The 20,840-nt window shown below is 35.0% G+C and overlaps 1 protein-coding gene across 1 annotated transcript in view; it reads right to left on the reverse strand.

Moving 5' to 3' along the window:
* The window catches only part of LIN9 (lin-9 DREAM MuvB core complex component), a 107,067-nt gene that overhangs the window by 41,602 nt on the left and 44,625 nt on the right, over positions 1 to 20,840 (reverse strand). Inside the window, exons 8-10 of the mRNA XM_024130686.3 lie at positions 4,149 to 4,282; positions 2,667 to 2,786; positions 1,639 to 1,740 (exon numbers count right to left, since the gene is read on the reverse strand). Of these exons, the coding sequence (XP_023986454.1) occupies positions 1,639 to 1,740; positions 2,667 to 2,786; positions 4,149 to 4,282 (356 nt within the window). The remainder of the gene's footprint in view (positions 1 to 1,638; positions 1,741 to 2,666; positions 2,787 to 4,148; positions 4,283 to 20,840) is intronic.

Here is a 20,840-nt window from a genome sequence, read left to right on the forward strand (position 1 = left end):
CCTACACACACTTGCCCAAATATGACATATTAGCTCTGTTTTTACTTCCACTATTTAAAAGAAAGAATTTCTTTAAAACACAAGTGTCCTATTTGTGGAAATGATAAGCCTTGGCTCTTTTCATATTTTTAACTTTTCATATAAAAATATCTTACCTATCTTTGGAAGTTAAAAGGTGTAATTCTGTATTCCAAGGATAATTAACAACATACAACTAAGGAATAAAAAATGCTATACATATACACACAAATGACAAGACTTTTCCTCAAAATAACATTAATTGTAAAAGGTAACACTGTGAATATTTTAATGGATTATGCTATAAACATTTTTATTTATAAAGACTCTATCCCAAGCCAAGTAGTTTTTCTTTTCAAACAAAAAGAAACAAATCAAACATTATTAGACTATGATTCAAACTAAATAAAATAAAAAGAAAATAAAACATTAAATTACTGATAAAAAACCAAACTAAATAATTTATTTAATCTAATTTTCAAAACAAACAGCACATTACATTCTTAAGAGTCAGGCTATTCAAGAAAATTGTTCTATATAATAATTCTATACTTGTTTCAATTTAGCCTTAGATTTCTTTGCGCATAATCAATAAGTACTTAGCAAATGAATAGCTATTCTTAGTCTCAGAAAAGAAATAAAGTTCCTCCTAACCAGAGAGCTGGCCAACACATCACAGTTGTTGAGGTGACTGATAATGGCAGGATGCACTGAGATTACTAAATAAAAACCTTTATACTTATACAATTTATGAACAGTTAACCATTCAGTGTCACAGAGCATATACTAGAAGGTTAGAGTCCTTAACACAGAAAAATAATAAGAACCAAACCCAAGAAAAGCCCAACAAAAATAGATCTCTAAGTCTTTTTTTGCTGTTATAACTTATTTTCAAGCTGGCTGGAAAATAACAGACTTCTTAAAACCAACACAATGATTTTTAAAAGTATAAAAATATTTGGTCCTAGAAAAATTTTCAACTTTAATAACACAAAAGTCATTGAGATTTTTTAACAAATAACCAAAACATTCAGAGCAATTCTTACCACTTGGATAAGGAACTCTACTGGAAAACCACCTAATGTTTCCGTGTCAGAGCCAGAAATTTTACTTCTCCAAGGTGACTGTCCTAGTAAGGGGTCATTATCCTGTGGGAATAAAAGGGAATCATTTAACCATTGACTTTTCAAGAGGAAGTATCTATGTTTTTAATTAATTAATTAATTAATTAATTTTTGGCTGTGTTGGGTCTTCTGTTGAGGTGACTGATAATGGCAGGATGCACTGAGATTACTAAATAAAAACCTTTATACTTATACAATTTATGAACAGTTAACCATTCAGTGTCACAGAGCATATACTAGAAGGTTAGAGTCCTTAACACAGAAAAATAATAAGAACCAAACCCAAGAAAAGCCCAACAAAAATAGATCTCTAAGTCTTTTTTTGCTGTTATAACTTATTTTCAAGCTGGCTGGAAAATAACAGACTTCTTAAAACCAACACAATGATTTTTAAAAGTATAAAAATATTTGGTCCTAGAAAAATTTTCAACTTTAATAACACAAAAGTCATTGAGATTTTTTAACAAATAACCAAAACATTCAGAGCAATTCTTACCACTTGGATAAGGAACTCTACTGGAAAACCACCTAATGTTTCCGTGTCAGAGCCAGAAATTTTACTTCTCCAAGGTGACTGTCCTAGTAAGGGGTCATTATCCTGTGGGAATAAAAGGGAATCATTTAACCATTGACTTTTCAAGAGGAAGTATCTATGTTTTTAATTAATTAATTAATTAATTAATTTTTGGCTGTGTTGGGTCTTCGTTGCTGCGTGCAGGCTTTCTCTAGTTGCGGCGAGCGGGGGCTGCTCTTTGTTGTGGTGCGCAGGCTTCTAATTGTGGTGGCTTCTCTTGCTGCGGAGTACAGGCCCTAGGTGCACGGGCTTCAGTAGTTGTGGCATGTGCGCTCAGTAGTTGTGGCTCGCCAGCTCTAGAGCGCAGGCTCAGCAGTTGTGGCGCACGGGCTTAGCTGCTCTGTGGCATGTGGGATCTTCCCACCAGGGAGCGAACCTGCGTCCCCTGCATTGGCAGGTGGATTCTTAACCACGGTGTCACTAGGGACGTCCCAGAAGTATCTTATTTTTAAAAAAATTTATTTTGGCAGGTGGATTCTTAACCACTGTGCCACCAGGGACGCCCCAGAAGTATCTTATTTTTTAAAAAATTTATTTTATTGACGTATAGTTGATTTACAATGTTGTGCTAATTTCTGCTGTACAGCAAAGCAATTCAGTTATGCATATATATACTCTTTTTTTCATATTCTTTTCCATTACAGTTTATCACAGGATATTGAATATAGTTCTCTGTGCTATACAGTAGGAAGGAAGTATCTTATTCTTAAATAAAGAGCAAATTCTATTATAATTACTACTCTATTAAAAATCCTACAAAAAGGAAAATATTTCCAGAGTTGAAGCAACTATTTTATTTACTTTATTAACTTTTTATTTAATATCTGACAACTCAAAATAATGTGGGCACCTCCTGAAGTTACTGTAATAGATGTGTATTTCATAAGAACATAGTTTACATTCATAATAATCATTTAAACTACTGGTGACATCTAAAAAATATTACTTACTGTAATTGGTGACTGGAGAGGAGGAGTATAATGTAACCGTGGTGGAGTCATAAAAAATCGAGAAGGTCGCTGTTTTTGTCCAAAGGCAGCAATAGGCATCGTCTCATGAGGCTCATTACTCTTTGGGAAAAGAAAATAGTCGCCAAAACTTGAAGAAATTTACCAATCAGTTTAGCTTTATAACAGTTCTATTTTATCATAAAATATATTAACCTACAAGATCAAAGGGCTAGACCTTAAGTCAGAGTATAGATACTACTACGGTTACTAAGAGGCTGAATTCATAAAACAGAAGAAAGTGATCTATTGAAAGAAAGGAAAGTGATCTATAGCCATCCTTGGTTGTCTCTGTGTTAAAGACTATCTGAATATTACCCACTGTAATTAAAGGCAATTCTTATCTGGCCAGGGAGAAATGTTTGGGTGATCTCATAAAGGAAATTGCATTAATGAAACAGAAAAGTAATTTTTCTTTTTTGAAATGGGAGGTTTAAAGACTTCCTCCTTTAATGAAAAAAACTAAGATTGGTATACCTTGCTCTATATTTAGTCCAAATTTCCTTTCTCTCCTACTCCTCTCTAAAAGTACATTTGATAAAGAAACCCTTACAATAAGCAGAGAGTCACAGTTTTTTAAAAAGTATAGATCAGAAAAAAAAGATTCTTCTATTTTTCCACTAAGGAGATAAAGTAATTTTGATTTTTAATTGTAAGTTCACAACACTTAAAAATCAAGTTTATAATAAAGAAATGAAAAAAGGGGAGGCTAAATGCGAACAATTTAATTTCCATAATGCTTAGAGGTAAACAGTTTTGTTATAAAAAGTTCATTACTCATTAAAAAAAACTATTAGAGTTATATTTATCCTTTATATTTTAACTTATTAGAAAGGTATATAATTTCCATGACATTGCTAAATCAAGCATTATCATGAAATAATGGTCCAGTAGTTTAATGGACTATATCAGAAGTTCCAAAGATGTGGATTCCAGTCTCAACAGGGCAAGAATCCAGCTTGAAAGCCTTGAATAAATTACTTAACGTACTTATGTTTCAATTTCATCATGCAAAAAGTGGGGGTAATTAACAACCACCCTGCATACTCTGAGGATAAAATAGGAACATATAAAAATATATATTTTGAAATGCAAGATGTTAACATACTTTTAAAGTCATTTTGCAAGAGGACTATACCAACAGCTGAAATGAAAGTGTTGTGTAGCTTATTCCCCAAGATTAATTAGTCAAGAGTGATCAGTTGTGTCACACTAAATTTGGTAGGTGGATGCTAGCTTCTGGAAAATGTGGACGACTTAAGTATAGTTCTGCTCCAGGAGTCTAGTAAGCAGGGCTGGAAACCCTTAAAGATCTCTTCCTCTGTGACTTGAAATCTTGATTCTATCATAAATACAACCCCTAAGAAAACTCTACAAAACATATTTAATAGGCATAAAACACGTGTATTATGAAACAATACTTACAAGAACTTCATAGTCAGGGATAGTATGAGTTCCAAGCCCTGCCCTATCGAAAGTTACTCTATAAGTAGCATTAAGAGTATCCACAGCATCTATCTGTCCAGTGAACAGACCATCATGAACACCACGTAATCGTGCTGAAAAAAGAAACAAAAAGGCATTATGATATTTAGGAGATACAGAAAACTGTCACATACAAAACTGCTCCAGGCAGGTAATTCAAAGTGGAGAAAGTACAGTACTGTTGTCTATTAAAGTTTCAAAAAAAGCATGTACTTTATTTTAGGCTTAAAGGAACAACAAAAAAATTTTTTGAAACAGAAAACAAAACTATAAATGGTAATCCCTAATTTGATATATGAATGAAATCATATATCTACCAAACTAAGGGGAAAATACTTTAACATCATACCATTGCTTTAAACCTTGAATTGCAAAAAAAAAAAAAAAAAAGTCAACAAATTTGGTCATCATACTCATGAATGAAACACTAGGAGTAGTTCAACTGAAAAAAAAGAAAAGAAAAAATAAGACAAGGGTGCTATGCAGAAAAGATTTACTAGGTTTCAGACCGCTAACCTTAGAAAGGGTTGCCTATAATGTTGACTTCTGGTTACTTGAATTTTGGGAGTGTTCCCATTGTTCCCATACTAAGAAAGGTGGTTTACTATGCCTAGACTGTGCAAACAATGTGGTTACCTGCTTTCCAATTCTTGTATGTGTTGGGCAGAAGGTGCCTACTAACCGGCCCCCTGTAAAAACCTTGGGCATTGAGTTTCTAATGAGTTTCCCTGGTAGACAACATTTCACAAGTGCTGCTACAACTTGCTGCTGAAGGAGTTATGCAAGTCTTGTGTGACACTACACGGAGGGGACTCTTGGAAGCTTGCACCTGTCTTCCTCTGGACTTTGGCTCCATGTACTTTTCCCTTTGCTTATTTTGCTTTATATCCTTTTCTGTGATAAGCCATGGCCATGAGTACAACTATTTGCCAAGTACTCTGAGTCTTTCTAGTGAATAACCAAACCAAATCTGGGGGTGGTCTTGGGGATCCCTCACACAGATGAATTCTTGTGTCACTATTATTTAAATCCAGTCTGAAGTAACATATGGAAAATCCAAGCAAACATCCAGCATGAGTGAAAAATATAAGAACAGTAGCATTTAAGGCATTAAACTAGGCAAAGTGACACATTTTATACACACAAAAACGTATAAAGATAGTATTTATTTTTTAATTTTTTTTTGGCCACGGTGTGTGCCATGTGGGATATTAGTTCCCCAACCAGGGATCAAACCTGTGCCCCCCTGCATTGGAAATGCGGAGTCTTAACCACTGGACCGCCAGGAAAGTCCCAATGATATCATTTAAATAAAATACAAATATTCAATGCAAAACTGTTTAAAAGGATCAACTGATAAAAACTCAATTGTAGAAGACTAAAATATCATTCTCTTATGGTTATCAGCGGGGAAGGGTGGCAGGAAGGGATAGTCGGGGAGTTTGGGATTGACATGTACACACGGCTATATTTAAAATGGATAACCAATAAGGACCCACTGTATAGCACAGGGAACTCTGCTCAATGTTATGCGGCAGCCTGGATGGGAGGGGAGTCTGAGGGAGAATGGATACAGGTATATGTATGGCTGAGTTGCTTTGCTGTGCACCTGAAACTGTCACAACATCGTTAATCAGCTACACTCCAATAAAAAATAAAAAGTTAAAAAAATATTCTCAGTCTTTGACAGACCAATTAAAGGAAAAGTAAACAGGTATACAGAAGATACGAGTAATAAAGTTGAGTAAACAAACACAAATATAGAAAAGGACCTCCAGCTATGGCAGCGTGAAGAGGTTGGTGATTCTTCTCTGCAAAAGACTTGTATAAACCTGTACAAGATTGTCAAAGACAACCATTTCAGGGTACTAGAAATGGGCCAAATGCAGAAAACAATTAAGAAATGATTACTGTTGAAAAATTGCTAGAGCTTATTAAGGACAGGTGAACTCAGTGGCCTTTTTGCAAGAGGCTATTCACACTCTACCATTACCAACAGCTTGGTTGGTAAAAAGAGTTTTTCTAGTGTATGGTTGGTCATGGAAGCAGTGTTGTTTGTTGCCAGAGGGGCAGACAGGATGTGGACCAGTGGGTAAAAACCTGTGACTGTGCTAGTTAAGACTGGCAAACTCGATCAGGAAAGAATAAGAAAACCCCACAACTTTGCAAGCCTAAGAGGGAGTCCTGTCTGAGATGACTGGCAGAATAGCTAGGAATTTAACAGGGAGATCCTGGAAACTAGAGAGCCATAAAAAGACTGAAATAAACTCTCCATAAATTCTTGCCTAAGTGGAAAACTATGTGATTGGGTGGGAAAGACCTAAGAAAGTCTGGTAAAAAGTAAAAGCTAAGGATGACCTGAAAACGGACAGCAACTTTGTATGTGTTTCCCAAGTCCACACAGAGATCAGTCTGAGGCCTTTCTGGATTAAGATGTTTGAGTACAATCTCTGCCTAAGTCATTGGCTGGCCACTAAGTTATGCAGACACAGGAACATTCCCTAGGAAGTAAGCTTAAAAATAAATAAAAGAGTAAAAAAAAAAAAACTGAGCAGAGACATCAGTGGTTGCATAGGCAAGTTACTAAGTAAAAACGATTCTCCAAAAATTACAGAGTTGCTACAAAATATTATCTAAAATATCTATTTTCAACCAAAAATTACTAGATATGTAATGAAATAAAAAAGCATGATTCTTACTCAGGATGAAAGTACAGTAAGTAGAAATTGACACAGATGATACATTAGCAAAGTCTTCAAAAGTAGATTTTATAAATATGTTCAGAGAATTAAAGACAATGACTCAACAGGGAATTTCACAGAAACTATACAAAAGAACCAAATAGAAACTCTAGAGTTAAAGAGAAGATATGAAGAAAAGAATCAGGGAATATTTTAGATAATATATCGTAGCAAGTCTGGATTCTGATCTATTAAAGAGAGATCACCAGAAATTATCCAATCCAAAGAACACAGAGAACAAAAGATTGACGAAAAATGAAGGGAGCCTCAGAGGGCTGTAGGAAGATGTCAAGTGCACCAACATATTTGTAATGAGAGACCCAAAGGAAGGAGAGAAAGAAGGAGAAAAGGAAATTGCAAGAAATTATGGCCAAAAATCTCCCATATTTGATTTAAAAAATTAAGCTACTAACCCATGAAACTCAATAAACCGCAAATAGGATAAATATAAAGAGTATCAAGCTTAGACACATCATAGTGAAATTTCCAAAATCCAAGGACAAAGAGAGAATAGTCAAGAGAAAAGCTTCAAGAGAAAAATGACTCATCACATGTAGGAGAAGAGCAACACAATTAACAGGTACATCTCTTCAGAAACAATGAAGGTCAGAAGGCAACAGAGTGACATATTCAGTGTGCTAACAAGAAAAAACCATCAGGCAAGAATTCTATATCCTGTGAAACTATTTTTCACAAATGCAGGAGAAATGGAAACATTCTCAGATAAAAACAGAGAGAATCTGTTGCTACTAGACAAGTTAGGAAGAAATACTAAAACACATTCTTTGTGATAAAAGAAAATAATACCAGACAGTAACTAAAATCCACAGCAAGAAAAGAAAAACACCAGAAATGGTAAATATGTGGGTGAATACAAAAAACGGTGTATACAAAATACACACAAAACTTTTTTTTTTTTTTTTTTTTTGCGGTACACGGGCCTCTCACTGTTGTGACCTCTCCTGTTGCGGAGCACAGGCTCAGGGGCCATGGCTCACGGGCCCAGCCGCTCCGCAGCATGTGGGATCTTCCCGGACCGGGGCACGAACCCGTGTCCCCTGCATCGGCAGGTGGACTCTCAACCACTGCGCCACCAGGGAAGCCCCACACACACTTTTTTCTTTTTTCTATTCTCTTCATTTCATTTTTAAAAAGTAAGATTATTTAAAGCAATAATTATAATACTATAGTCTCAGGTTTATCACAGATATTAATATAACACGTTTGATGACAGTAAAAAGGAAGTAGGAGAAAATGGAGCTATATTGGAGTAAATCTGCTGTATTTTATCAGAATTAATTCAGTATTAATCTTAAGTAGATTGTGATATGTTAAAACTGCATATTGTATTTCCCAGAGCAACTAACACACACATACACACAAAACCCTAAAAAAATACCTAAAGATAACAACAGAGAAATTAAAATTGTATACTACATTTGTATACTAATATACAGATACTAACTATATAACTATACTAAGTAAAATTTGTATACTAATTGTATCCTAAACAGTATTTGTTTAACACAAAAGAATACAGGAAAGGAGGTAAAGGAAAATAAAGGATATGAGACATATTGTAAACAAATAGCACAACGACAGGCTTAAATGCAAGCATATCAATTATTACATAAAATGTGAATAGACTAACCACTGATCAAAAAGCAGAGGGTGAAAGGGGTCAAAAGGTACAAACTTCCAGTTATAAAATAAGTAAGTCTATATAAAATACACAACCAATAAGGATCTACTGTACAGCACAGAGAACTACACTCAATATCTTGTAATAACCTATAATGGAGAAGTATATATATATATATATATATATATACACACACACACACACACGTATACACATATAACTGAATCACTCTGCTGTACACCTGAAACTAACACATTGTAAATCAACTATATTTCAATAAAAAAATTTTTTAAATTGTAAATGTACAAAAAACAAACAAAAAAAGTCATGGGGAGGTAATGTACAACATGGTGACCATAGTTAATAATACTGAATCATATATCTGAAAGTTGCTAAAAAAGTAGATATTAAAAGTTGTAACTTTTTTGGTAACTATGTGTGGTAATGGATATTAACTAGACTTACTGTGGTGATCATTTCACAATATATACAAATATTGAATCATTATGTTGTACACCTGAAACTAATATGATGTTAGATGTCAATTATACCTCAATAAAAAAATACAATTAGATAAAAATTTCTTAAATTTTTAAAAAGGCAGAGGTTTGCAGACTGACTTCAGTAGAACAAGACTCATCTATAAGCTGTTTATATATTTCTACATGTGTCTGAGACACACTTTATTTTTTTATTTTTTATTTTTTTAAAGAAGATGTTGGGGGTAGGAGTTTATTAATTAATTAATTTATTTTTGCTGTGTTGGGTCTTCGTTTCTGTGCGAGGGCTTTCTCTAGTTGTGGCAAGCGGGGGCCACTCTTCATCGCGGTGCACGGGCCTCTCACCATCACGGCCCCTCTTGTTGCGGAGCACAGGCTCCAGACGCGCAGGCTCAGTAGTTGTGGCTCACGGGCCTAGTTGCTCCGTGGCATGTGGGATCCTCCCAGACCAGGGCTCAAACCCACGTCCCCTGCATTAGCAGGCAGATTCTCAACCACTGCGCCACCAGGGAAGCCGAGACACACTTTAGATTCATACATTCAAATAGATTGAAAGTAAAAGGATGGAAAAAGATTTACCACAGTAACAACAGAGTACTGGAATGGCTATATTAATGAAAATTTAAAATAAGGGATACTACTGGAAACAAAGAGGGCCATTTCATAATGATAACAGGGTCAATATATCAGGAAAATATGACAAATATAAATATATATGCACCTTAACAGAACACCAAAATACCTGAAGCAAAATCTGATGAAATGGTAAAGAGTTCAACAATTATAGTTAGAGATTTTAATATTCATCTTTCAGTAATTGATACAACAATAGAACAGAAAATCAATAAGAATATGGAAGACATGTACAACACTATCAATCGATTTGACCTAACATATACACAATGCTCAACCCAACAGCAAAATACAGTCTTTTGAAACATACATGGGGCATTATCTAAGACCAAATGCTAGGTCATAAAACAAATCTCAACAACTTTAAAAGAAGTAAAATCATACAAAGCACTTTCTCCAACCGCAACAAAATGAAATCAGAAATCAGTGAGTCTTCACCAAGCAGGCTTGGTTATGCAAAATAAACTGAGAGAATACTTATAATACGAAAAGTATAAGAACTCAAATATAATTTGGAGGGAGGCCATCTTATGTTCTGGCATATAATGTATACTTACATACATCAAACTTTAGAGGGAGATTTACAAAACTTTAGGGGAAACTCACTTTCTACACTTCTGTGTTTTTTTCTTTTTTTTTTTTGAGAATGCATTGCCTTTATAAATCAAGAAAAGAAGATATTTCCATATTTTTATATGGATGTCATTTATGTCCCTCTACCACAGATCTATATTTGAAGTCAGGCTCCCCTATTATTACAGGAGTATCTATCTGTTCAAGTGATGGCTAAATTCTATCCAGTTTTACTTAACTGGCTCAAAGACTTTTAAAAATACTTAAACTTTTGTCTCTAAGGCAGCCATCTCTTTAACAGCCATTTCCAGATTACTGGTGCTGACAATGCAAAGCTAAAAAAACAAAAACAAAAGCAGCAACCTAAGTTAGTATACATGGTCACTAAGGGATGAAAAGCAGATTCTCGGTCAGAATGCCAAGTTCAGGAAAGTAAGAAAAAAATGCTGTTGTGGTTATCAGCATTATCCTAAGGCTTTGAGAATATTTTACAATAAGAAAAAAATTTCAAAAACATCCTTTAGGTAGGGTAAATCCTATTAATCCATAAATCCTATTAGCCGATTATCTCAGGACAATGTCCATTTACACCTGTTATCCTACTTCAGTTATTAACAGCACCTCCTCTTCTACTTTCAGAAGATGCTTATTTGGGTGATAAATTATATGGTCACTCTACTTCTTTGACCATTTATAAGGTCAAATACGCAATGCAAAAAAAAAGAGGCAATTTTTCAAGCACAACAGAAGGTTTGCTGGGAATCTGGTGAACATACCTAATGGCATCCAAAAATCCAAGTTTGGAAAGTAATTTCATTATAAACAAACATCAAGGGACAACTTTAAATATTATTGGTCAGAGCCTCAGCTTTGGGCCAGGATTCAGAATTTGGGTTAACCAGCAGCTGTCAAATCTTAACTCTACATTTACTTCTATAAATCATATCTTCCATATCATCCTTGATGACTTCCTTTCCCATAACCCTTTGACTTAGATAAACTACATTACTTTTAGGACAGTTCTGAATTTTACAATTTCTTAACAAACCAATGATTTTTAAATCTCTTTTTATACCCTGACTTCTCTGACTACACAGAGTTCTAGAACTATTCAGAGCAACGGACACCTGATGAACGACTTCCTGTACAATGTGGTTAAAGTATTATGTCCAGACATTTCCCCAAGACTTTTCCACTATTCAAATTTTCCATCATTTTGGTGTTTGTCAAACTCTTGCGTTCTTAACTCTGTAACTAAGAATCACTTGCCCTCACTTTTTATGTCTTCTTTGCGCCTACTGCAAAATCTTTAATATAGCTACTTTAAAAATTCCTTTGTTGCTGTTATTGAGGAAAAGTCTACTACTCCTTCTTTACTAAAAAATTTCTTCCCAGCAAGGAATGTGGAATTTTGTTTATATACTTTTCTTTTCTAGGTAAAATTTACATACAGTAAAATGTAAGTGTATAATTCTATAAGTTTTGACAAATGAAATCATCCATCTTTAAAGTCACGGAATATTCTTATTATCCCAGAAAGTTGCCCCTTCCTAGGCAATCCTTTCTTCAGGAGCAACCTCTTTTCTGATGATATTTTTCTACCATAAATTAATTTTGCCTATTCTACAACTTCATATAAATGGAACCATACAATATGCATTCATTAGTTTTCAGCTTGCTCGTCATACTGTCTGAAGTTAATCTATATATCAGTAGTTAGCTCCTTTTTATTGTCAATTTGTATTCCACTGTAAGAAAATATCATGTAATGTTTATCCATTCGCCTGTTGTTGGGTTGATTCTAGGTTTTGACTATAAAATTAAAACAAAGATGCCATAAACATTCTTGTACATATCCTTCTGTGAACAGCAATTTTCATTTCTCTTACTTAAATACCTTGGAGCAAGAACTGCTGGATCACAGGACAGACATAAGTTTAATTTTATTAAAAATTGTCATGCAGGGCTTCGCTGGTGGCGCAGTGGTTGAGAGTCTGCCTGCCGATGCGGCGGGCACGGGTTCGTGCCCCGGTCCAGGAAGATCCTACATGCCGCGGAGCGGCTGGGCCTGTGAACCATGGCCGCTGAGCCTGCGCGTCTGGAGCCTGTGCTCCGCAACGGGAGAGGCCACAACAGTGAGAGGCCCGTGTACCGCAAAAAAAAAAAAAAAAAAAAAAAAAAAAATTGTCATGCTTTACTCCAAAGTGGTATACCATCCTATCAACAATGTATATGAATTATGGTAGCTCCACATCCTTGTCAACATTTGATGTTATCAGTAGTTTCAATTTTAGCCATTCTGGTGTGTGTACTGGTATTTTATTATGATTTTAATTTGCACTTCCTTGATGACTACTGATGTTGAGTGCTTTTTCACATGCTTATTGGCCATTCATCTTCCTCTGGGAAGTCTCTACTCAAGTGTTTTGTCTATTTTTTGAATTGGATTACTTATGTTTTTATTACTAAATAATAGAGTTCTTTATGTTTTCTAGATATAGTCCCTTTTCAGATATATGATTTGGAAATATTTTTTTCCCAGTATATGGCTTGCCTATTTATTTTCTTAATGTTGGCTTTTGGTGGGCAGAAGTTTTAAATTTAAGTTAAACCTAAAAATCACCTTTATTTTTCTTTTTTGATAATTACTTTTTTGTCACATCCAAGAAATCTGCCTACTTACAGATCACAAGATATTTTCCTGTGTTTACTTACAGAAGCTTTACAGTTTTGGCTTTTAGGTTTAGCCCTTTGATCCATCTTAGATTTTTTGTATAGCATGAGGAAAGGTCAAGGTTCATTTTATTTCTGTATATATACCTAGTTGATCAATCATTATTTATTGAAATGCCCTTCCTCTCCATTGAAATGCTTTGGTACCTTCAGAAAGTCAACTGGACATATGTGTGGATCTATTACTGCATTAAACTATCCTTCCCATTTTCACAGACATTAGAATAAGCAAGACAATTTCAAAAAAAAAAAAAAAAAAAGGAAAAGAAAAGAAAAGAAAAAGAAAAAGGCCTGCTGTGATTTAGACTGTTTACCTCTAAGATCAGTCTTGGCAGAACTGACATTTTTAACAATACTGACTTTTGCAATCCATGACATGTTTTATCTCTCTAATTATTTAGGTTTTTTATGCTATTGTCAATAGTGTCATTTTTTAAAATGTCACTTTCCAGTTGTTGCATTATAACAGAAATACAACTAATTTTCATATTGATTTTATATCCAAAGACCTTGCAAAAAAATTCATCTTATTAATTCTAGTCCTTGATTTGTGGATTCCTTAGGATTTTCATATCGGTAATCATGTCATCTGTGAAAAGAGACAGTTTTACTTCTTCCAAACTTTATGATTTCTATTTTTTTCTTGTATTATTTCACTGTATCTAGCAGAATACTGTATACAGATCGTAAGTGTATCCTTGTACTGTTCCCCATCTTAGTGGCAAAGCATTCAAAATTTCACCATTAAGTATGTAGTTGCACATAGATTTTTTCATATATTAACTTTGTCAGGTTGAGGAAGTTCCCTTTTATTTCTAGTTTGTTGAGAGTTTTATCATGAGTGGGCATTAATACTGTCAAATGATTTTTTTGTTATTTATTGATAGGACCATGTGGTTTTTCCACTTTATGCTACTAAATATGGGGAATTACATTAGTTGATTTTTAAAAAGACTTTTTTAGGAGCAGTTTTAAACACACATCAAAATTTAGAGGAAAGTACAGAGTTCCCATACATGCCCTACCTTTACTCTCCCTAAGAGCTTCCGCTACTATCAACCCATATAGCTCCTTCCTGACACACCCAGCAGGCTCTCCCACTATCAACATCCCACACCAGAGTGGTACATTTTGTTAGCTTATGAACCTACGCTGAAACATTATTATCACCCAAAGTTTATAGTTTACATTAGGGTTCACTCTTGGAGTTGCACATTCTATAAGTTTTGACAAACATATAAGGGCATGTACCTGCCCATCATTACAGTATCATTCAGAGCAGTCTCACTGCCCTAAAAAACCTCTGTGCTCCACTTATTAATCCCTCTTCCCAATAGCCCCTGGTAATACCTCATCTTTCAACTGTCTCCATAGTTTTACCTTTTCTAAAATATCATACAGTTGGACTCATTCAGTATGTAACCTTTTCAGAATGGCTTCATTCGCCTAGTAATATGCACTTCAGGTTCCTCCATCTCTTTTCATGGAATTTTGTCATTATTATTATTATTATTTTTTTTAGGCCATGCCACACAGTTTGCAGGATCTTAGTTACCCAACCAGGGATCGAACCCAGGCCCCCGGCAGTGGAAGCGCAGACTACTAACTACTGGACCACCAGGGAACTCCCTCTCATTTCATTTTAGCTTCAAATAATATTCCACGTCTGGATGTATCAGTTTATTCATCTAATGAAGGACATAGTGGTTCCTTCCAACTTTCGGCAATTATGAATAAAGCTGCTATAAACATCCATGTGCAGGTTTTTGTGGAGAAATAAGTTTTGAACTCATTTGGGTAAACACCAAGGAGTGTGACTGCTGGACTGTGTGGTAAGAATATGTTTAATTTTGTAAAAAATTGCCAAACTGTTTTCCAAAGTGGCCGTACCATCTTGCATTCCCACCAGTAATAAATAAGTTCCTGTGCTCCACATTCTCGTTTGGTATTGTCAAGTTCTTGATTTTGGCTATTCTAATAGGTGTATAATGGTATTTCATTGTTTTAATTTGCATTTCCCTGATGACATATGATGTGGCACATCTTTTCATGTGCCTATTTGCCATTTGTATATCTTTTCTTTTTTTAAAAATTGAGGTGACATTAATTTATAAGATCATATAAATTTCAGGTGTACAACATTATATTTTGACTTCTATATATATTACAGCATGCTCACCACCAAAAGTTTAGTTTCCATCCGTCACCATACAACAGCCGCCCTTTCCTCATTTTGCCCTTCTCCCAACTCCTTCCGCTCTGGTAACCATACTACTCTGTTCTCTGTATTTGTTTGTTTCCATTTTGTTTATTAATATTCTACATATGAGTGAAATCATATGATATTTGTCTTTCTCTCACTTATTTCACTTTGCATAATACCCTCAAGATCCATCCATATTCTCACAAATGGCAAGATTTCATTTTTCGTGGCTGAGTAGTATTCCACTGCATATTTTACACACACACACACACACACACACACACACACACACCACATCTTTATCCATTTATCCAACAATGGGCACTTAGGTTGTTTCCATATCTTGGCTATTATAAATAATGCTGTGATGAACAGAGGAGTGTATGTAACTTTTTGATTTAGTGTTTTTGTATTCTTTGAATAAATACTCAAAAGTTAAATAGCTGGATCATATGATAGTTCTTTTTTTGGTGTGTGTTATAGTTCTATTCTTAATTTTTTTAGGAATCTCCATACTTTTTGCCATAGTGGCTGCACCAATTTATATTCCCACCAACAGTATGAGAGTATATCTTCTCTGGTGAGGTACCTGGCCAGATCTTTTGTCCATTTTTTAATCAGGTTGTTAGCTTTCCTATTATTAAGTTTTAAGAGTCCTTTGCATATTCTGGATAACAGTCCTTTATCAGATATGTCCTTTGCATATATTTTGCCCCAGTCTGTGACTTCTCTTCTCATTCTCTTGATATTGATTATTTTTTCAATTATTTTGTTGTAGTAAAATACACTAAAAAGTTATCATCTTAACCATTCTTAAGTGTAGAGTTCAGTGGTATTAAATATTAATAATGTGTTCAATCATCACTCATATCTATAACCCTTTTCATCTTGTAAAACTGAAACTCTACACCCATTACAGTAACTCCCCATTCATCCCTCCCCCCCAGCCCCTGGCAACCACCATTCTATTTTCTGTCTCTACGATTGTGACTATTGTAAGAAGCTCATATAAGTGGAATCACAGGGTACTTGTTTTTTTCTGACATTTCACTTATCAATGCCCTCAAGATTCATCCATGTTGTTGCAAATGGTAGGATTTTCTCCTTTTTTATGGCCAAATAATATTCCATTGTATATACAGTTGACCCTTAAACAGCACAAGTTTGAACTTCAGGGGTCCACTTACACAGATTTTTTTCAGTTGTAAATACTACTGTACTGCATGATCCACGGTTGGTTGAACCTGCAGATATGTAACTGCAGATATGGAGGGCTGAGTGTTTGTGAATTTTAGACTGCATGGGAGATGAGCACCCCTACTCCCTGCATTGTTCAAGGGTCAACTGTATACACCATATTTTCTTTCTCCATTCATCTGTCAGTGGACACTTAGGCTGTTTCCATGCCTTAGTTATTGTAAATAATGCTGCAACGAACATGGGGGGGGGTGCATGTATCTTATGAGACAGTGAGTTTGTTTCCTTTGGATAAACACCCAGAAGCGGAATTGCTGGATCATGTGGTACTTCTATTTTTAATTTTTTGAGGAACTTCCTTACTGTTTTACATAGTGGCTACACTGATTTACATTTCCACTACCAATCCACAAGGATTCTCTTTTCTCCACATGCTTTCCAACACTTGTTATTTCTTGCCTTTTTGATAATAGTCATTCTAACAGGTGTGAGGTGCCATCTCACTGTGGCATTTCCCAGATGATTAGTGATGTTGAGCATCTTTTCATGTACCTGTTCACCATCTATGTGTCATGTCTGGAAAAATGTCTATTCAGCTCCTCTGCCCATTTTCTAATCAGGTCGTCTTTTTGTTGTTGAGTTGTATGAGTTCCTTACATATTTTGAATATTAACTTATCAGATATATGATTTGAAAATCTTCTCTCCCATTCTGTAGGTTGCCTTTTTATTTTGTTGATTGTTTCTTTGGCTGTGTAGAAGCTTTTTATAGTTTGATGTAGTCCTACTTGCTGATTGTTGCTTCTATTCCTTTGTTTTTGGTGTCATCCCCCCCCCCAAAAAAAAATCATTGCTAAGACCAATGTCAAGGAGCTTCTCCTCTGTGTTTTCTTCTAGTAATTTAATACTTTCAGGTCTTACATTTAAGACTTTAATCCACTTTGAGTTAATTTCTGTGAGAGGTGTAAGATAGGAGGCCAGTTTTATTCTTCTGCATGTGAATATCTAGTTTTCCCAAGACCATTTATTGAAGAGACTGTCTTTTCCCCACTGAGTATTCTTGGTTGCCTTGTCAAATATCAGTTGACCATATATTCATGGGGTTTTCTGGGGGGGGGGTTCAGTTCTGTTCCATTGGTTTATGTGTCTATTTTATGCCAGTCCCATACTATTTTGATTACTATAGCTTTGTAATATAGCTTGAAATCAAGACATTTGAGTGTCCCAACTTTGTTCCTCTTTCTCAAGATTGCCTTGGTTAGTCAGGTCTTTTGTGGTACCACATAAATTTTAGGACTGATTGTTCTATATCTGTAAAAAATGCCACTGGAATTTTCATAGGGATTGCACTGAATCTATAGATGGCTTTAGGAAGTATGAATTGTTTAAAACAATATTAAGTTTTCCAATCCATGAACATGGGATATCTTTCCTTTTATTTTTGCCTTCTTCAATTTCTTTCATCAATGTCTTGTAATTTTCAGTGTACAGATGTTTTACATCCTTGGTTAAAATTATTCCTAAGTATTCCATTGCTTTTGGAGCCATCATGAATGAGACTGTTTCCTTATTTTCTTTTTCAGATATTTTGTCTTTAGTGTATAGAAACAACCGATTATTGTATGTTGGTTTCATATCCTGGCTTTACTGAATTCATTTACCAGTTCTTATAGTTTTTTGTAGAGTCTTTAGGGTTTTCTCTATATAAGATCATGTCATCTGCAAACAGAGATAATTTTACTTCTTCCTTTTGGATTTGACACCTTCTTTTTCCTTGCCTGACTGCTCTGGTTTGGACTTCCAGCACTATATTGTCACACTTGTCTTGTTCTTGATCTTTAGAGAAAAAGCTTTCGCTCTTTCCCTGTTGAGTATGACATTAGCTGTGGGCTTGTTCTTTAGCTTCTTAAGGTAAAAATAGAAATTTAAACCTTTTTAAAATGTATATAAGCATTTTCTTCCGATGTATTTAAAAATGTAAAAGTTTCCTCTATATACTTCTTTAGCTGCACCCCACAAATATTTATATTTGGTATATTTATTAGCTTTCAATTTAAAATATTTGTGATTTTCCCTTGAGATTTTCTCCTTTTACTTATGAACAATTTAAAGTATGATGTTTCATTCCCAAATACTTGGATATTTTCAGAGATCTTACTGTTTCAATTTCTGATTAAATTCTGTTGTGCTCAGAGAAATTCTGTACACTGTATATGATTTCAATCTTTCAGAACTTATTGACATGTGTTAATAGGCCAGCATATGATTTATCTTGACAAACAAAGCCTAAGCATGTGCAAAGATTATATATTCTGCAGTGCTGGGGTACACTGTTCGAAAAATATCAATTAGATATCATGATTGGTAGTGCTATTCTTTTTTTTTAATTAATTAATTTTATTTTTGGCTGCATTGGGTCTTCATTGCTGCATGTGGGCGTTCTCTAGTTGTATCAATTAGATATCATGATTGGTAGTGCTATTCTTTTTTTTTAATTAATTAATTTTATTTTTGGCTGCATTGGGTCTTCATTGCTGCATGTGGGCTTTCTCTAGTTGCAGTGAGCAGGGGCTACTCTTCATTGCGGTGCACGGGCTTCTCACTGCGGTGGCTTCTCTTGTGGCAGAGCATGGGGTCTAGGCATGTGGGCTTCAGTAGTTGTGGCTCGCAGGTTCTAGAGAGCAAGCTCAGTAGTTGTGGCGCACAGGCTTAGTTGCTCTGTGGCGTGTAGGATCTTTGCAGACCAGGGCTCGAACCCGTGTCCCCTGCATTGGGAGGCAGATTCTTAACCATTGTGCTACCAGGGAAGCCCAGTAGTGCTATTCTAATTCTCTATAGTTGTACTGATTTTTTTTTTTCCTGTTCTCAATTACTGGTAGAGAGTTGTTAAAATCTACAACTATAATTGTCGACCTGTATATTTCTTCCTTTAGTTGTCTTACTTTTTGCTTTAAGTATTTTGAACTTCTGTTATTAGGGGCCTACTAATAAATATATATTAGGATTTGTTGTGGTCTTCTAATGAAGTGCTCTTTCAATCATTATCAAGTATCTCCTCTCTCTGGTAATACTCTTTGTCTTGAAATCTACTTTTTCTGATGTTAACATAGCCACTTCAACTTCTTATTGTTAATATTTGATTGGATATCTTTTTCATTCTTTTGCTTTTAACCTGTCTGTGATTTTTTTTTTTTTTTTTTTTTTTTTGCAGTATGCGGGCCTCTCACTGCTGTGGCCTCTCCCGTTGCGGAGCACAGGCTCCGGACGCGCAGGCTCAGCAGCCATGGCTCACGGGCCCAGCCGCTCTGCGGCATGTGGGATCTTCCCAGACCGGGACACGAACCCGTGTCCCCTGCATCGGCAGGCGGACTCTCAACCACTGCACCACCAGGGAAGCCCCTGTCTGTGATTTTTATATTTCAAGTACAACTCTTGAAGACAGCACATACAGTTGACCCTTTAACAACATGGGGATTAGGAGTGGTGATATCCCCTGAGCAGCTGAAAATCTGTGTATAACTTTTAACTCAAGAGTATAACCCAAAACTTAACTACTAATAGCCTACTGTTGACTGCAAGCCTTACAGATAACATAAACGGCAATTAACACATATTTTGTATGTTATATGTACTATACACTGTATTCTTACAATAAAGTAAGCTAGGGATAAAGAAAGTTATTAAGAAAATCATAAAGAAGAGAAAATACATTTGTAGTACTGTATATTTTTATCAATACCATAAGTTTACATCGTCTGTTTACAAGATGAATCATGTCTCAGTACCTACATCAATATTGTCTTATATGATATTACAAAATGCTTTACATGTTGCGCATATTACTAAAACTAGACATCAAAAAGAGAAAAGATAATGTGAAAAAGAAATTCATCTTTATTTACAGGTACAATGACTCATGCATTGATAATGAAGAAAAAGCAACACAAATTGCTTTAGAGTAGTCTAGTGTAATCAATATGATGGCTTCATGGTAGCCTGGCATATACATTAATGAATGAATCATTATAAAAGTTTTATGGCATACAGTTTTACTGTCATATTCATAATACAGTATTAAAACACCTTCATTTTTAAAAAATTGAGGTATAGTTGAGTTACAATATTATATTAGTTTCAGGTATACAACAGTGATTCAAAATTTTATAGCTTATACTTCGTTTAAATTTATCACAAAATATTGGCTATATTCACTGTGCTGTACAATAAATACATCCATGTAGCTTATTTATTTTATACTTAGTAGTTTGTACCTCTTAATCACTTACCCCTATCTTTCCCCTCCCCTCCCCTGCTCCTCACTGGTAACCACTAGTTTGTTCTCTACATCTGTGAGTCTGTTTCTGTTTTATTAGCAACATAGGTTACTTCCATATCTTGGCTATTGTAAATA

The sequence above is a fragment of the Physeter macrocephalus genome, chromosome 4 (genome assembly GCF_002837175.3).
Source record: "Physeter macrocephalus isolate SW-GA chromosome 4, ASM283717v5, whole genome shotgun sequence".
NCBI lineage: Eukaryota > Metazoa > Chordata > Mammalia > Artiodactyla > Physeteridae > Physeter > Physeter macrocephalus.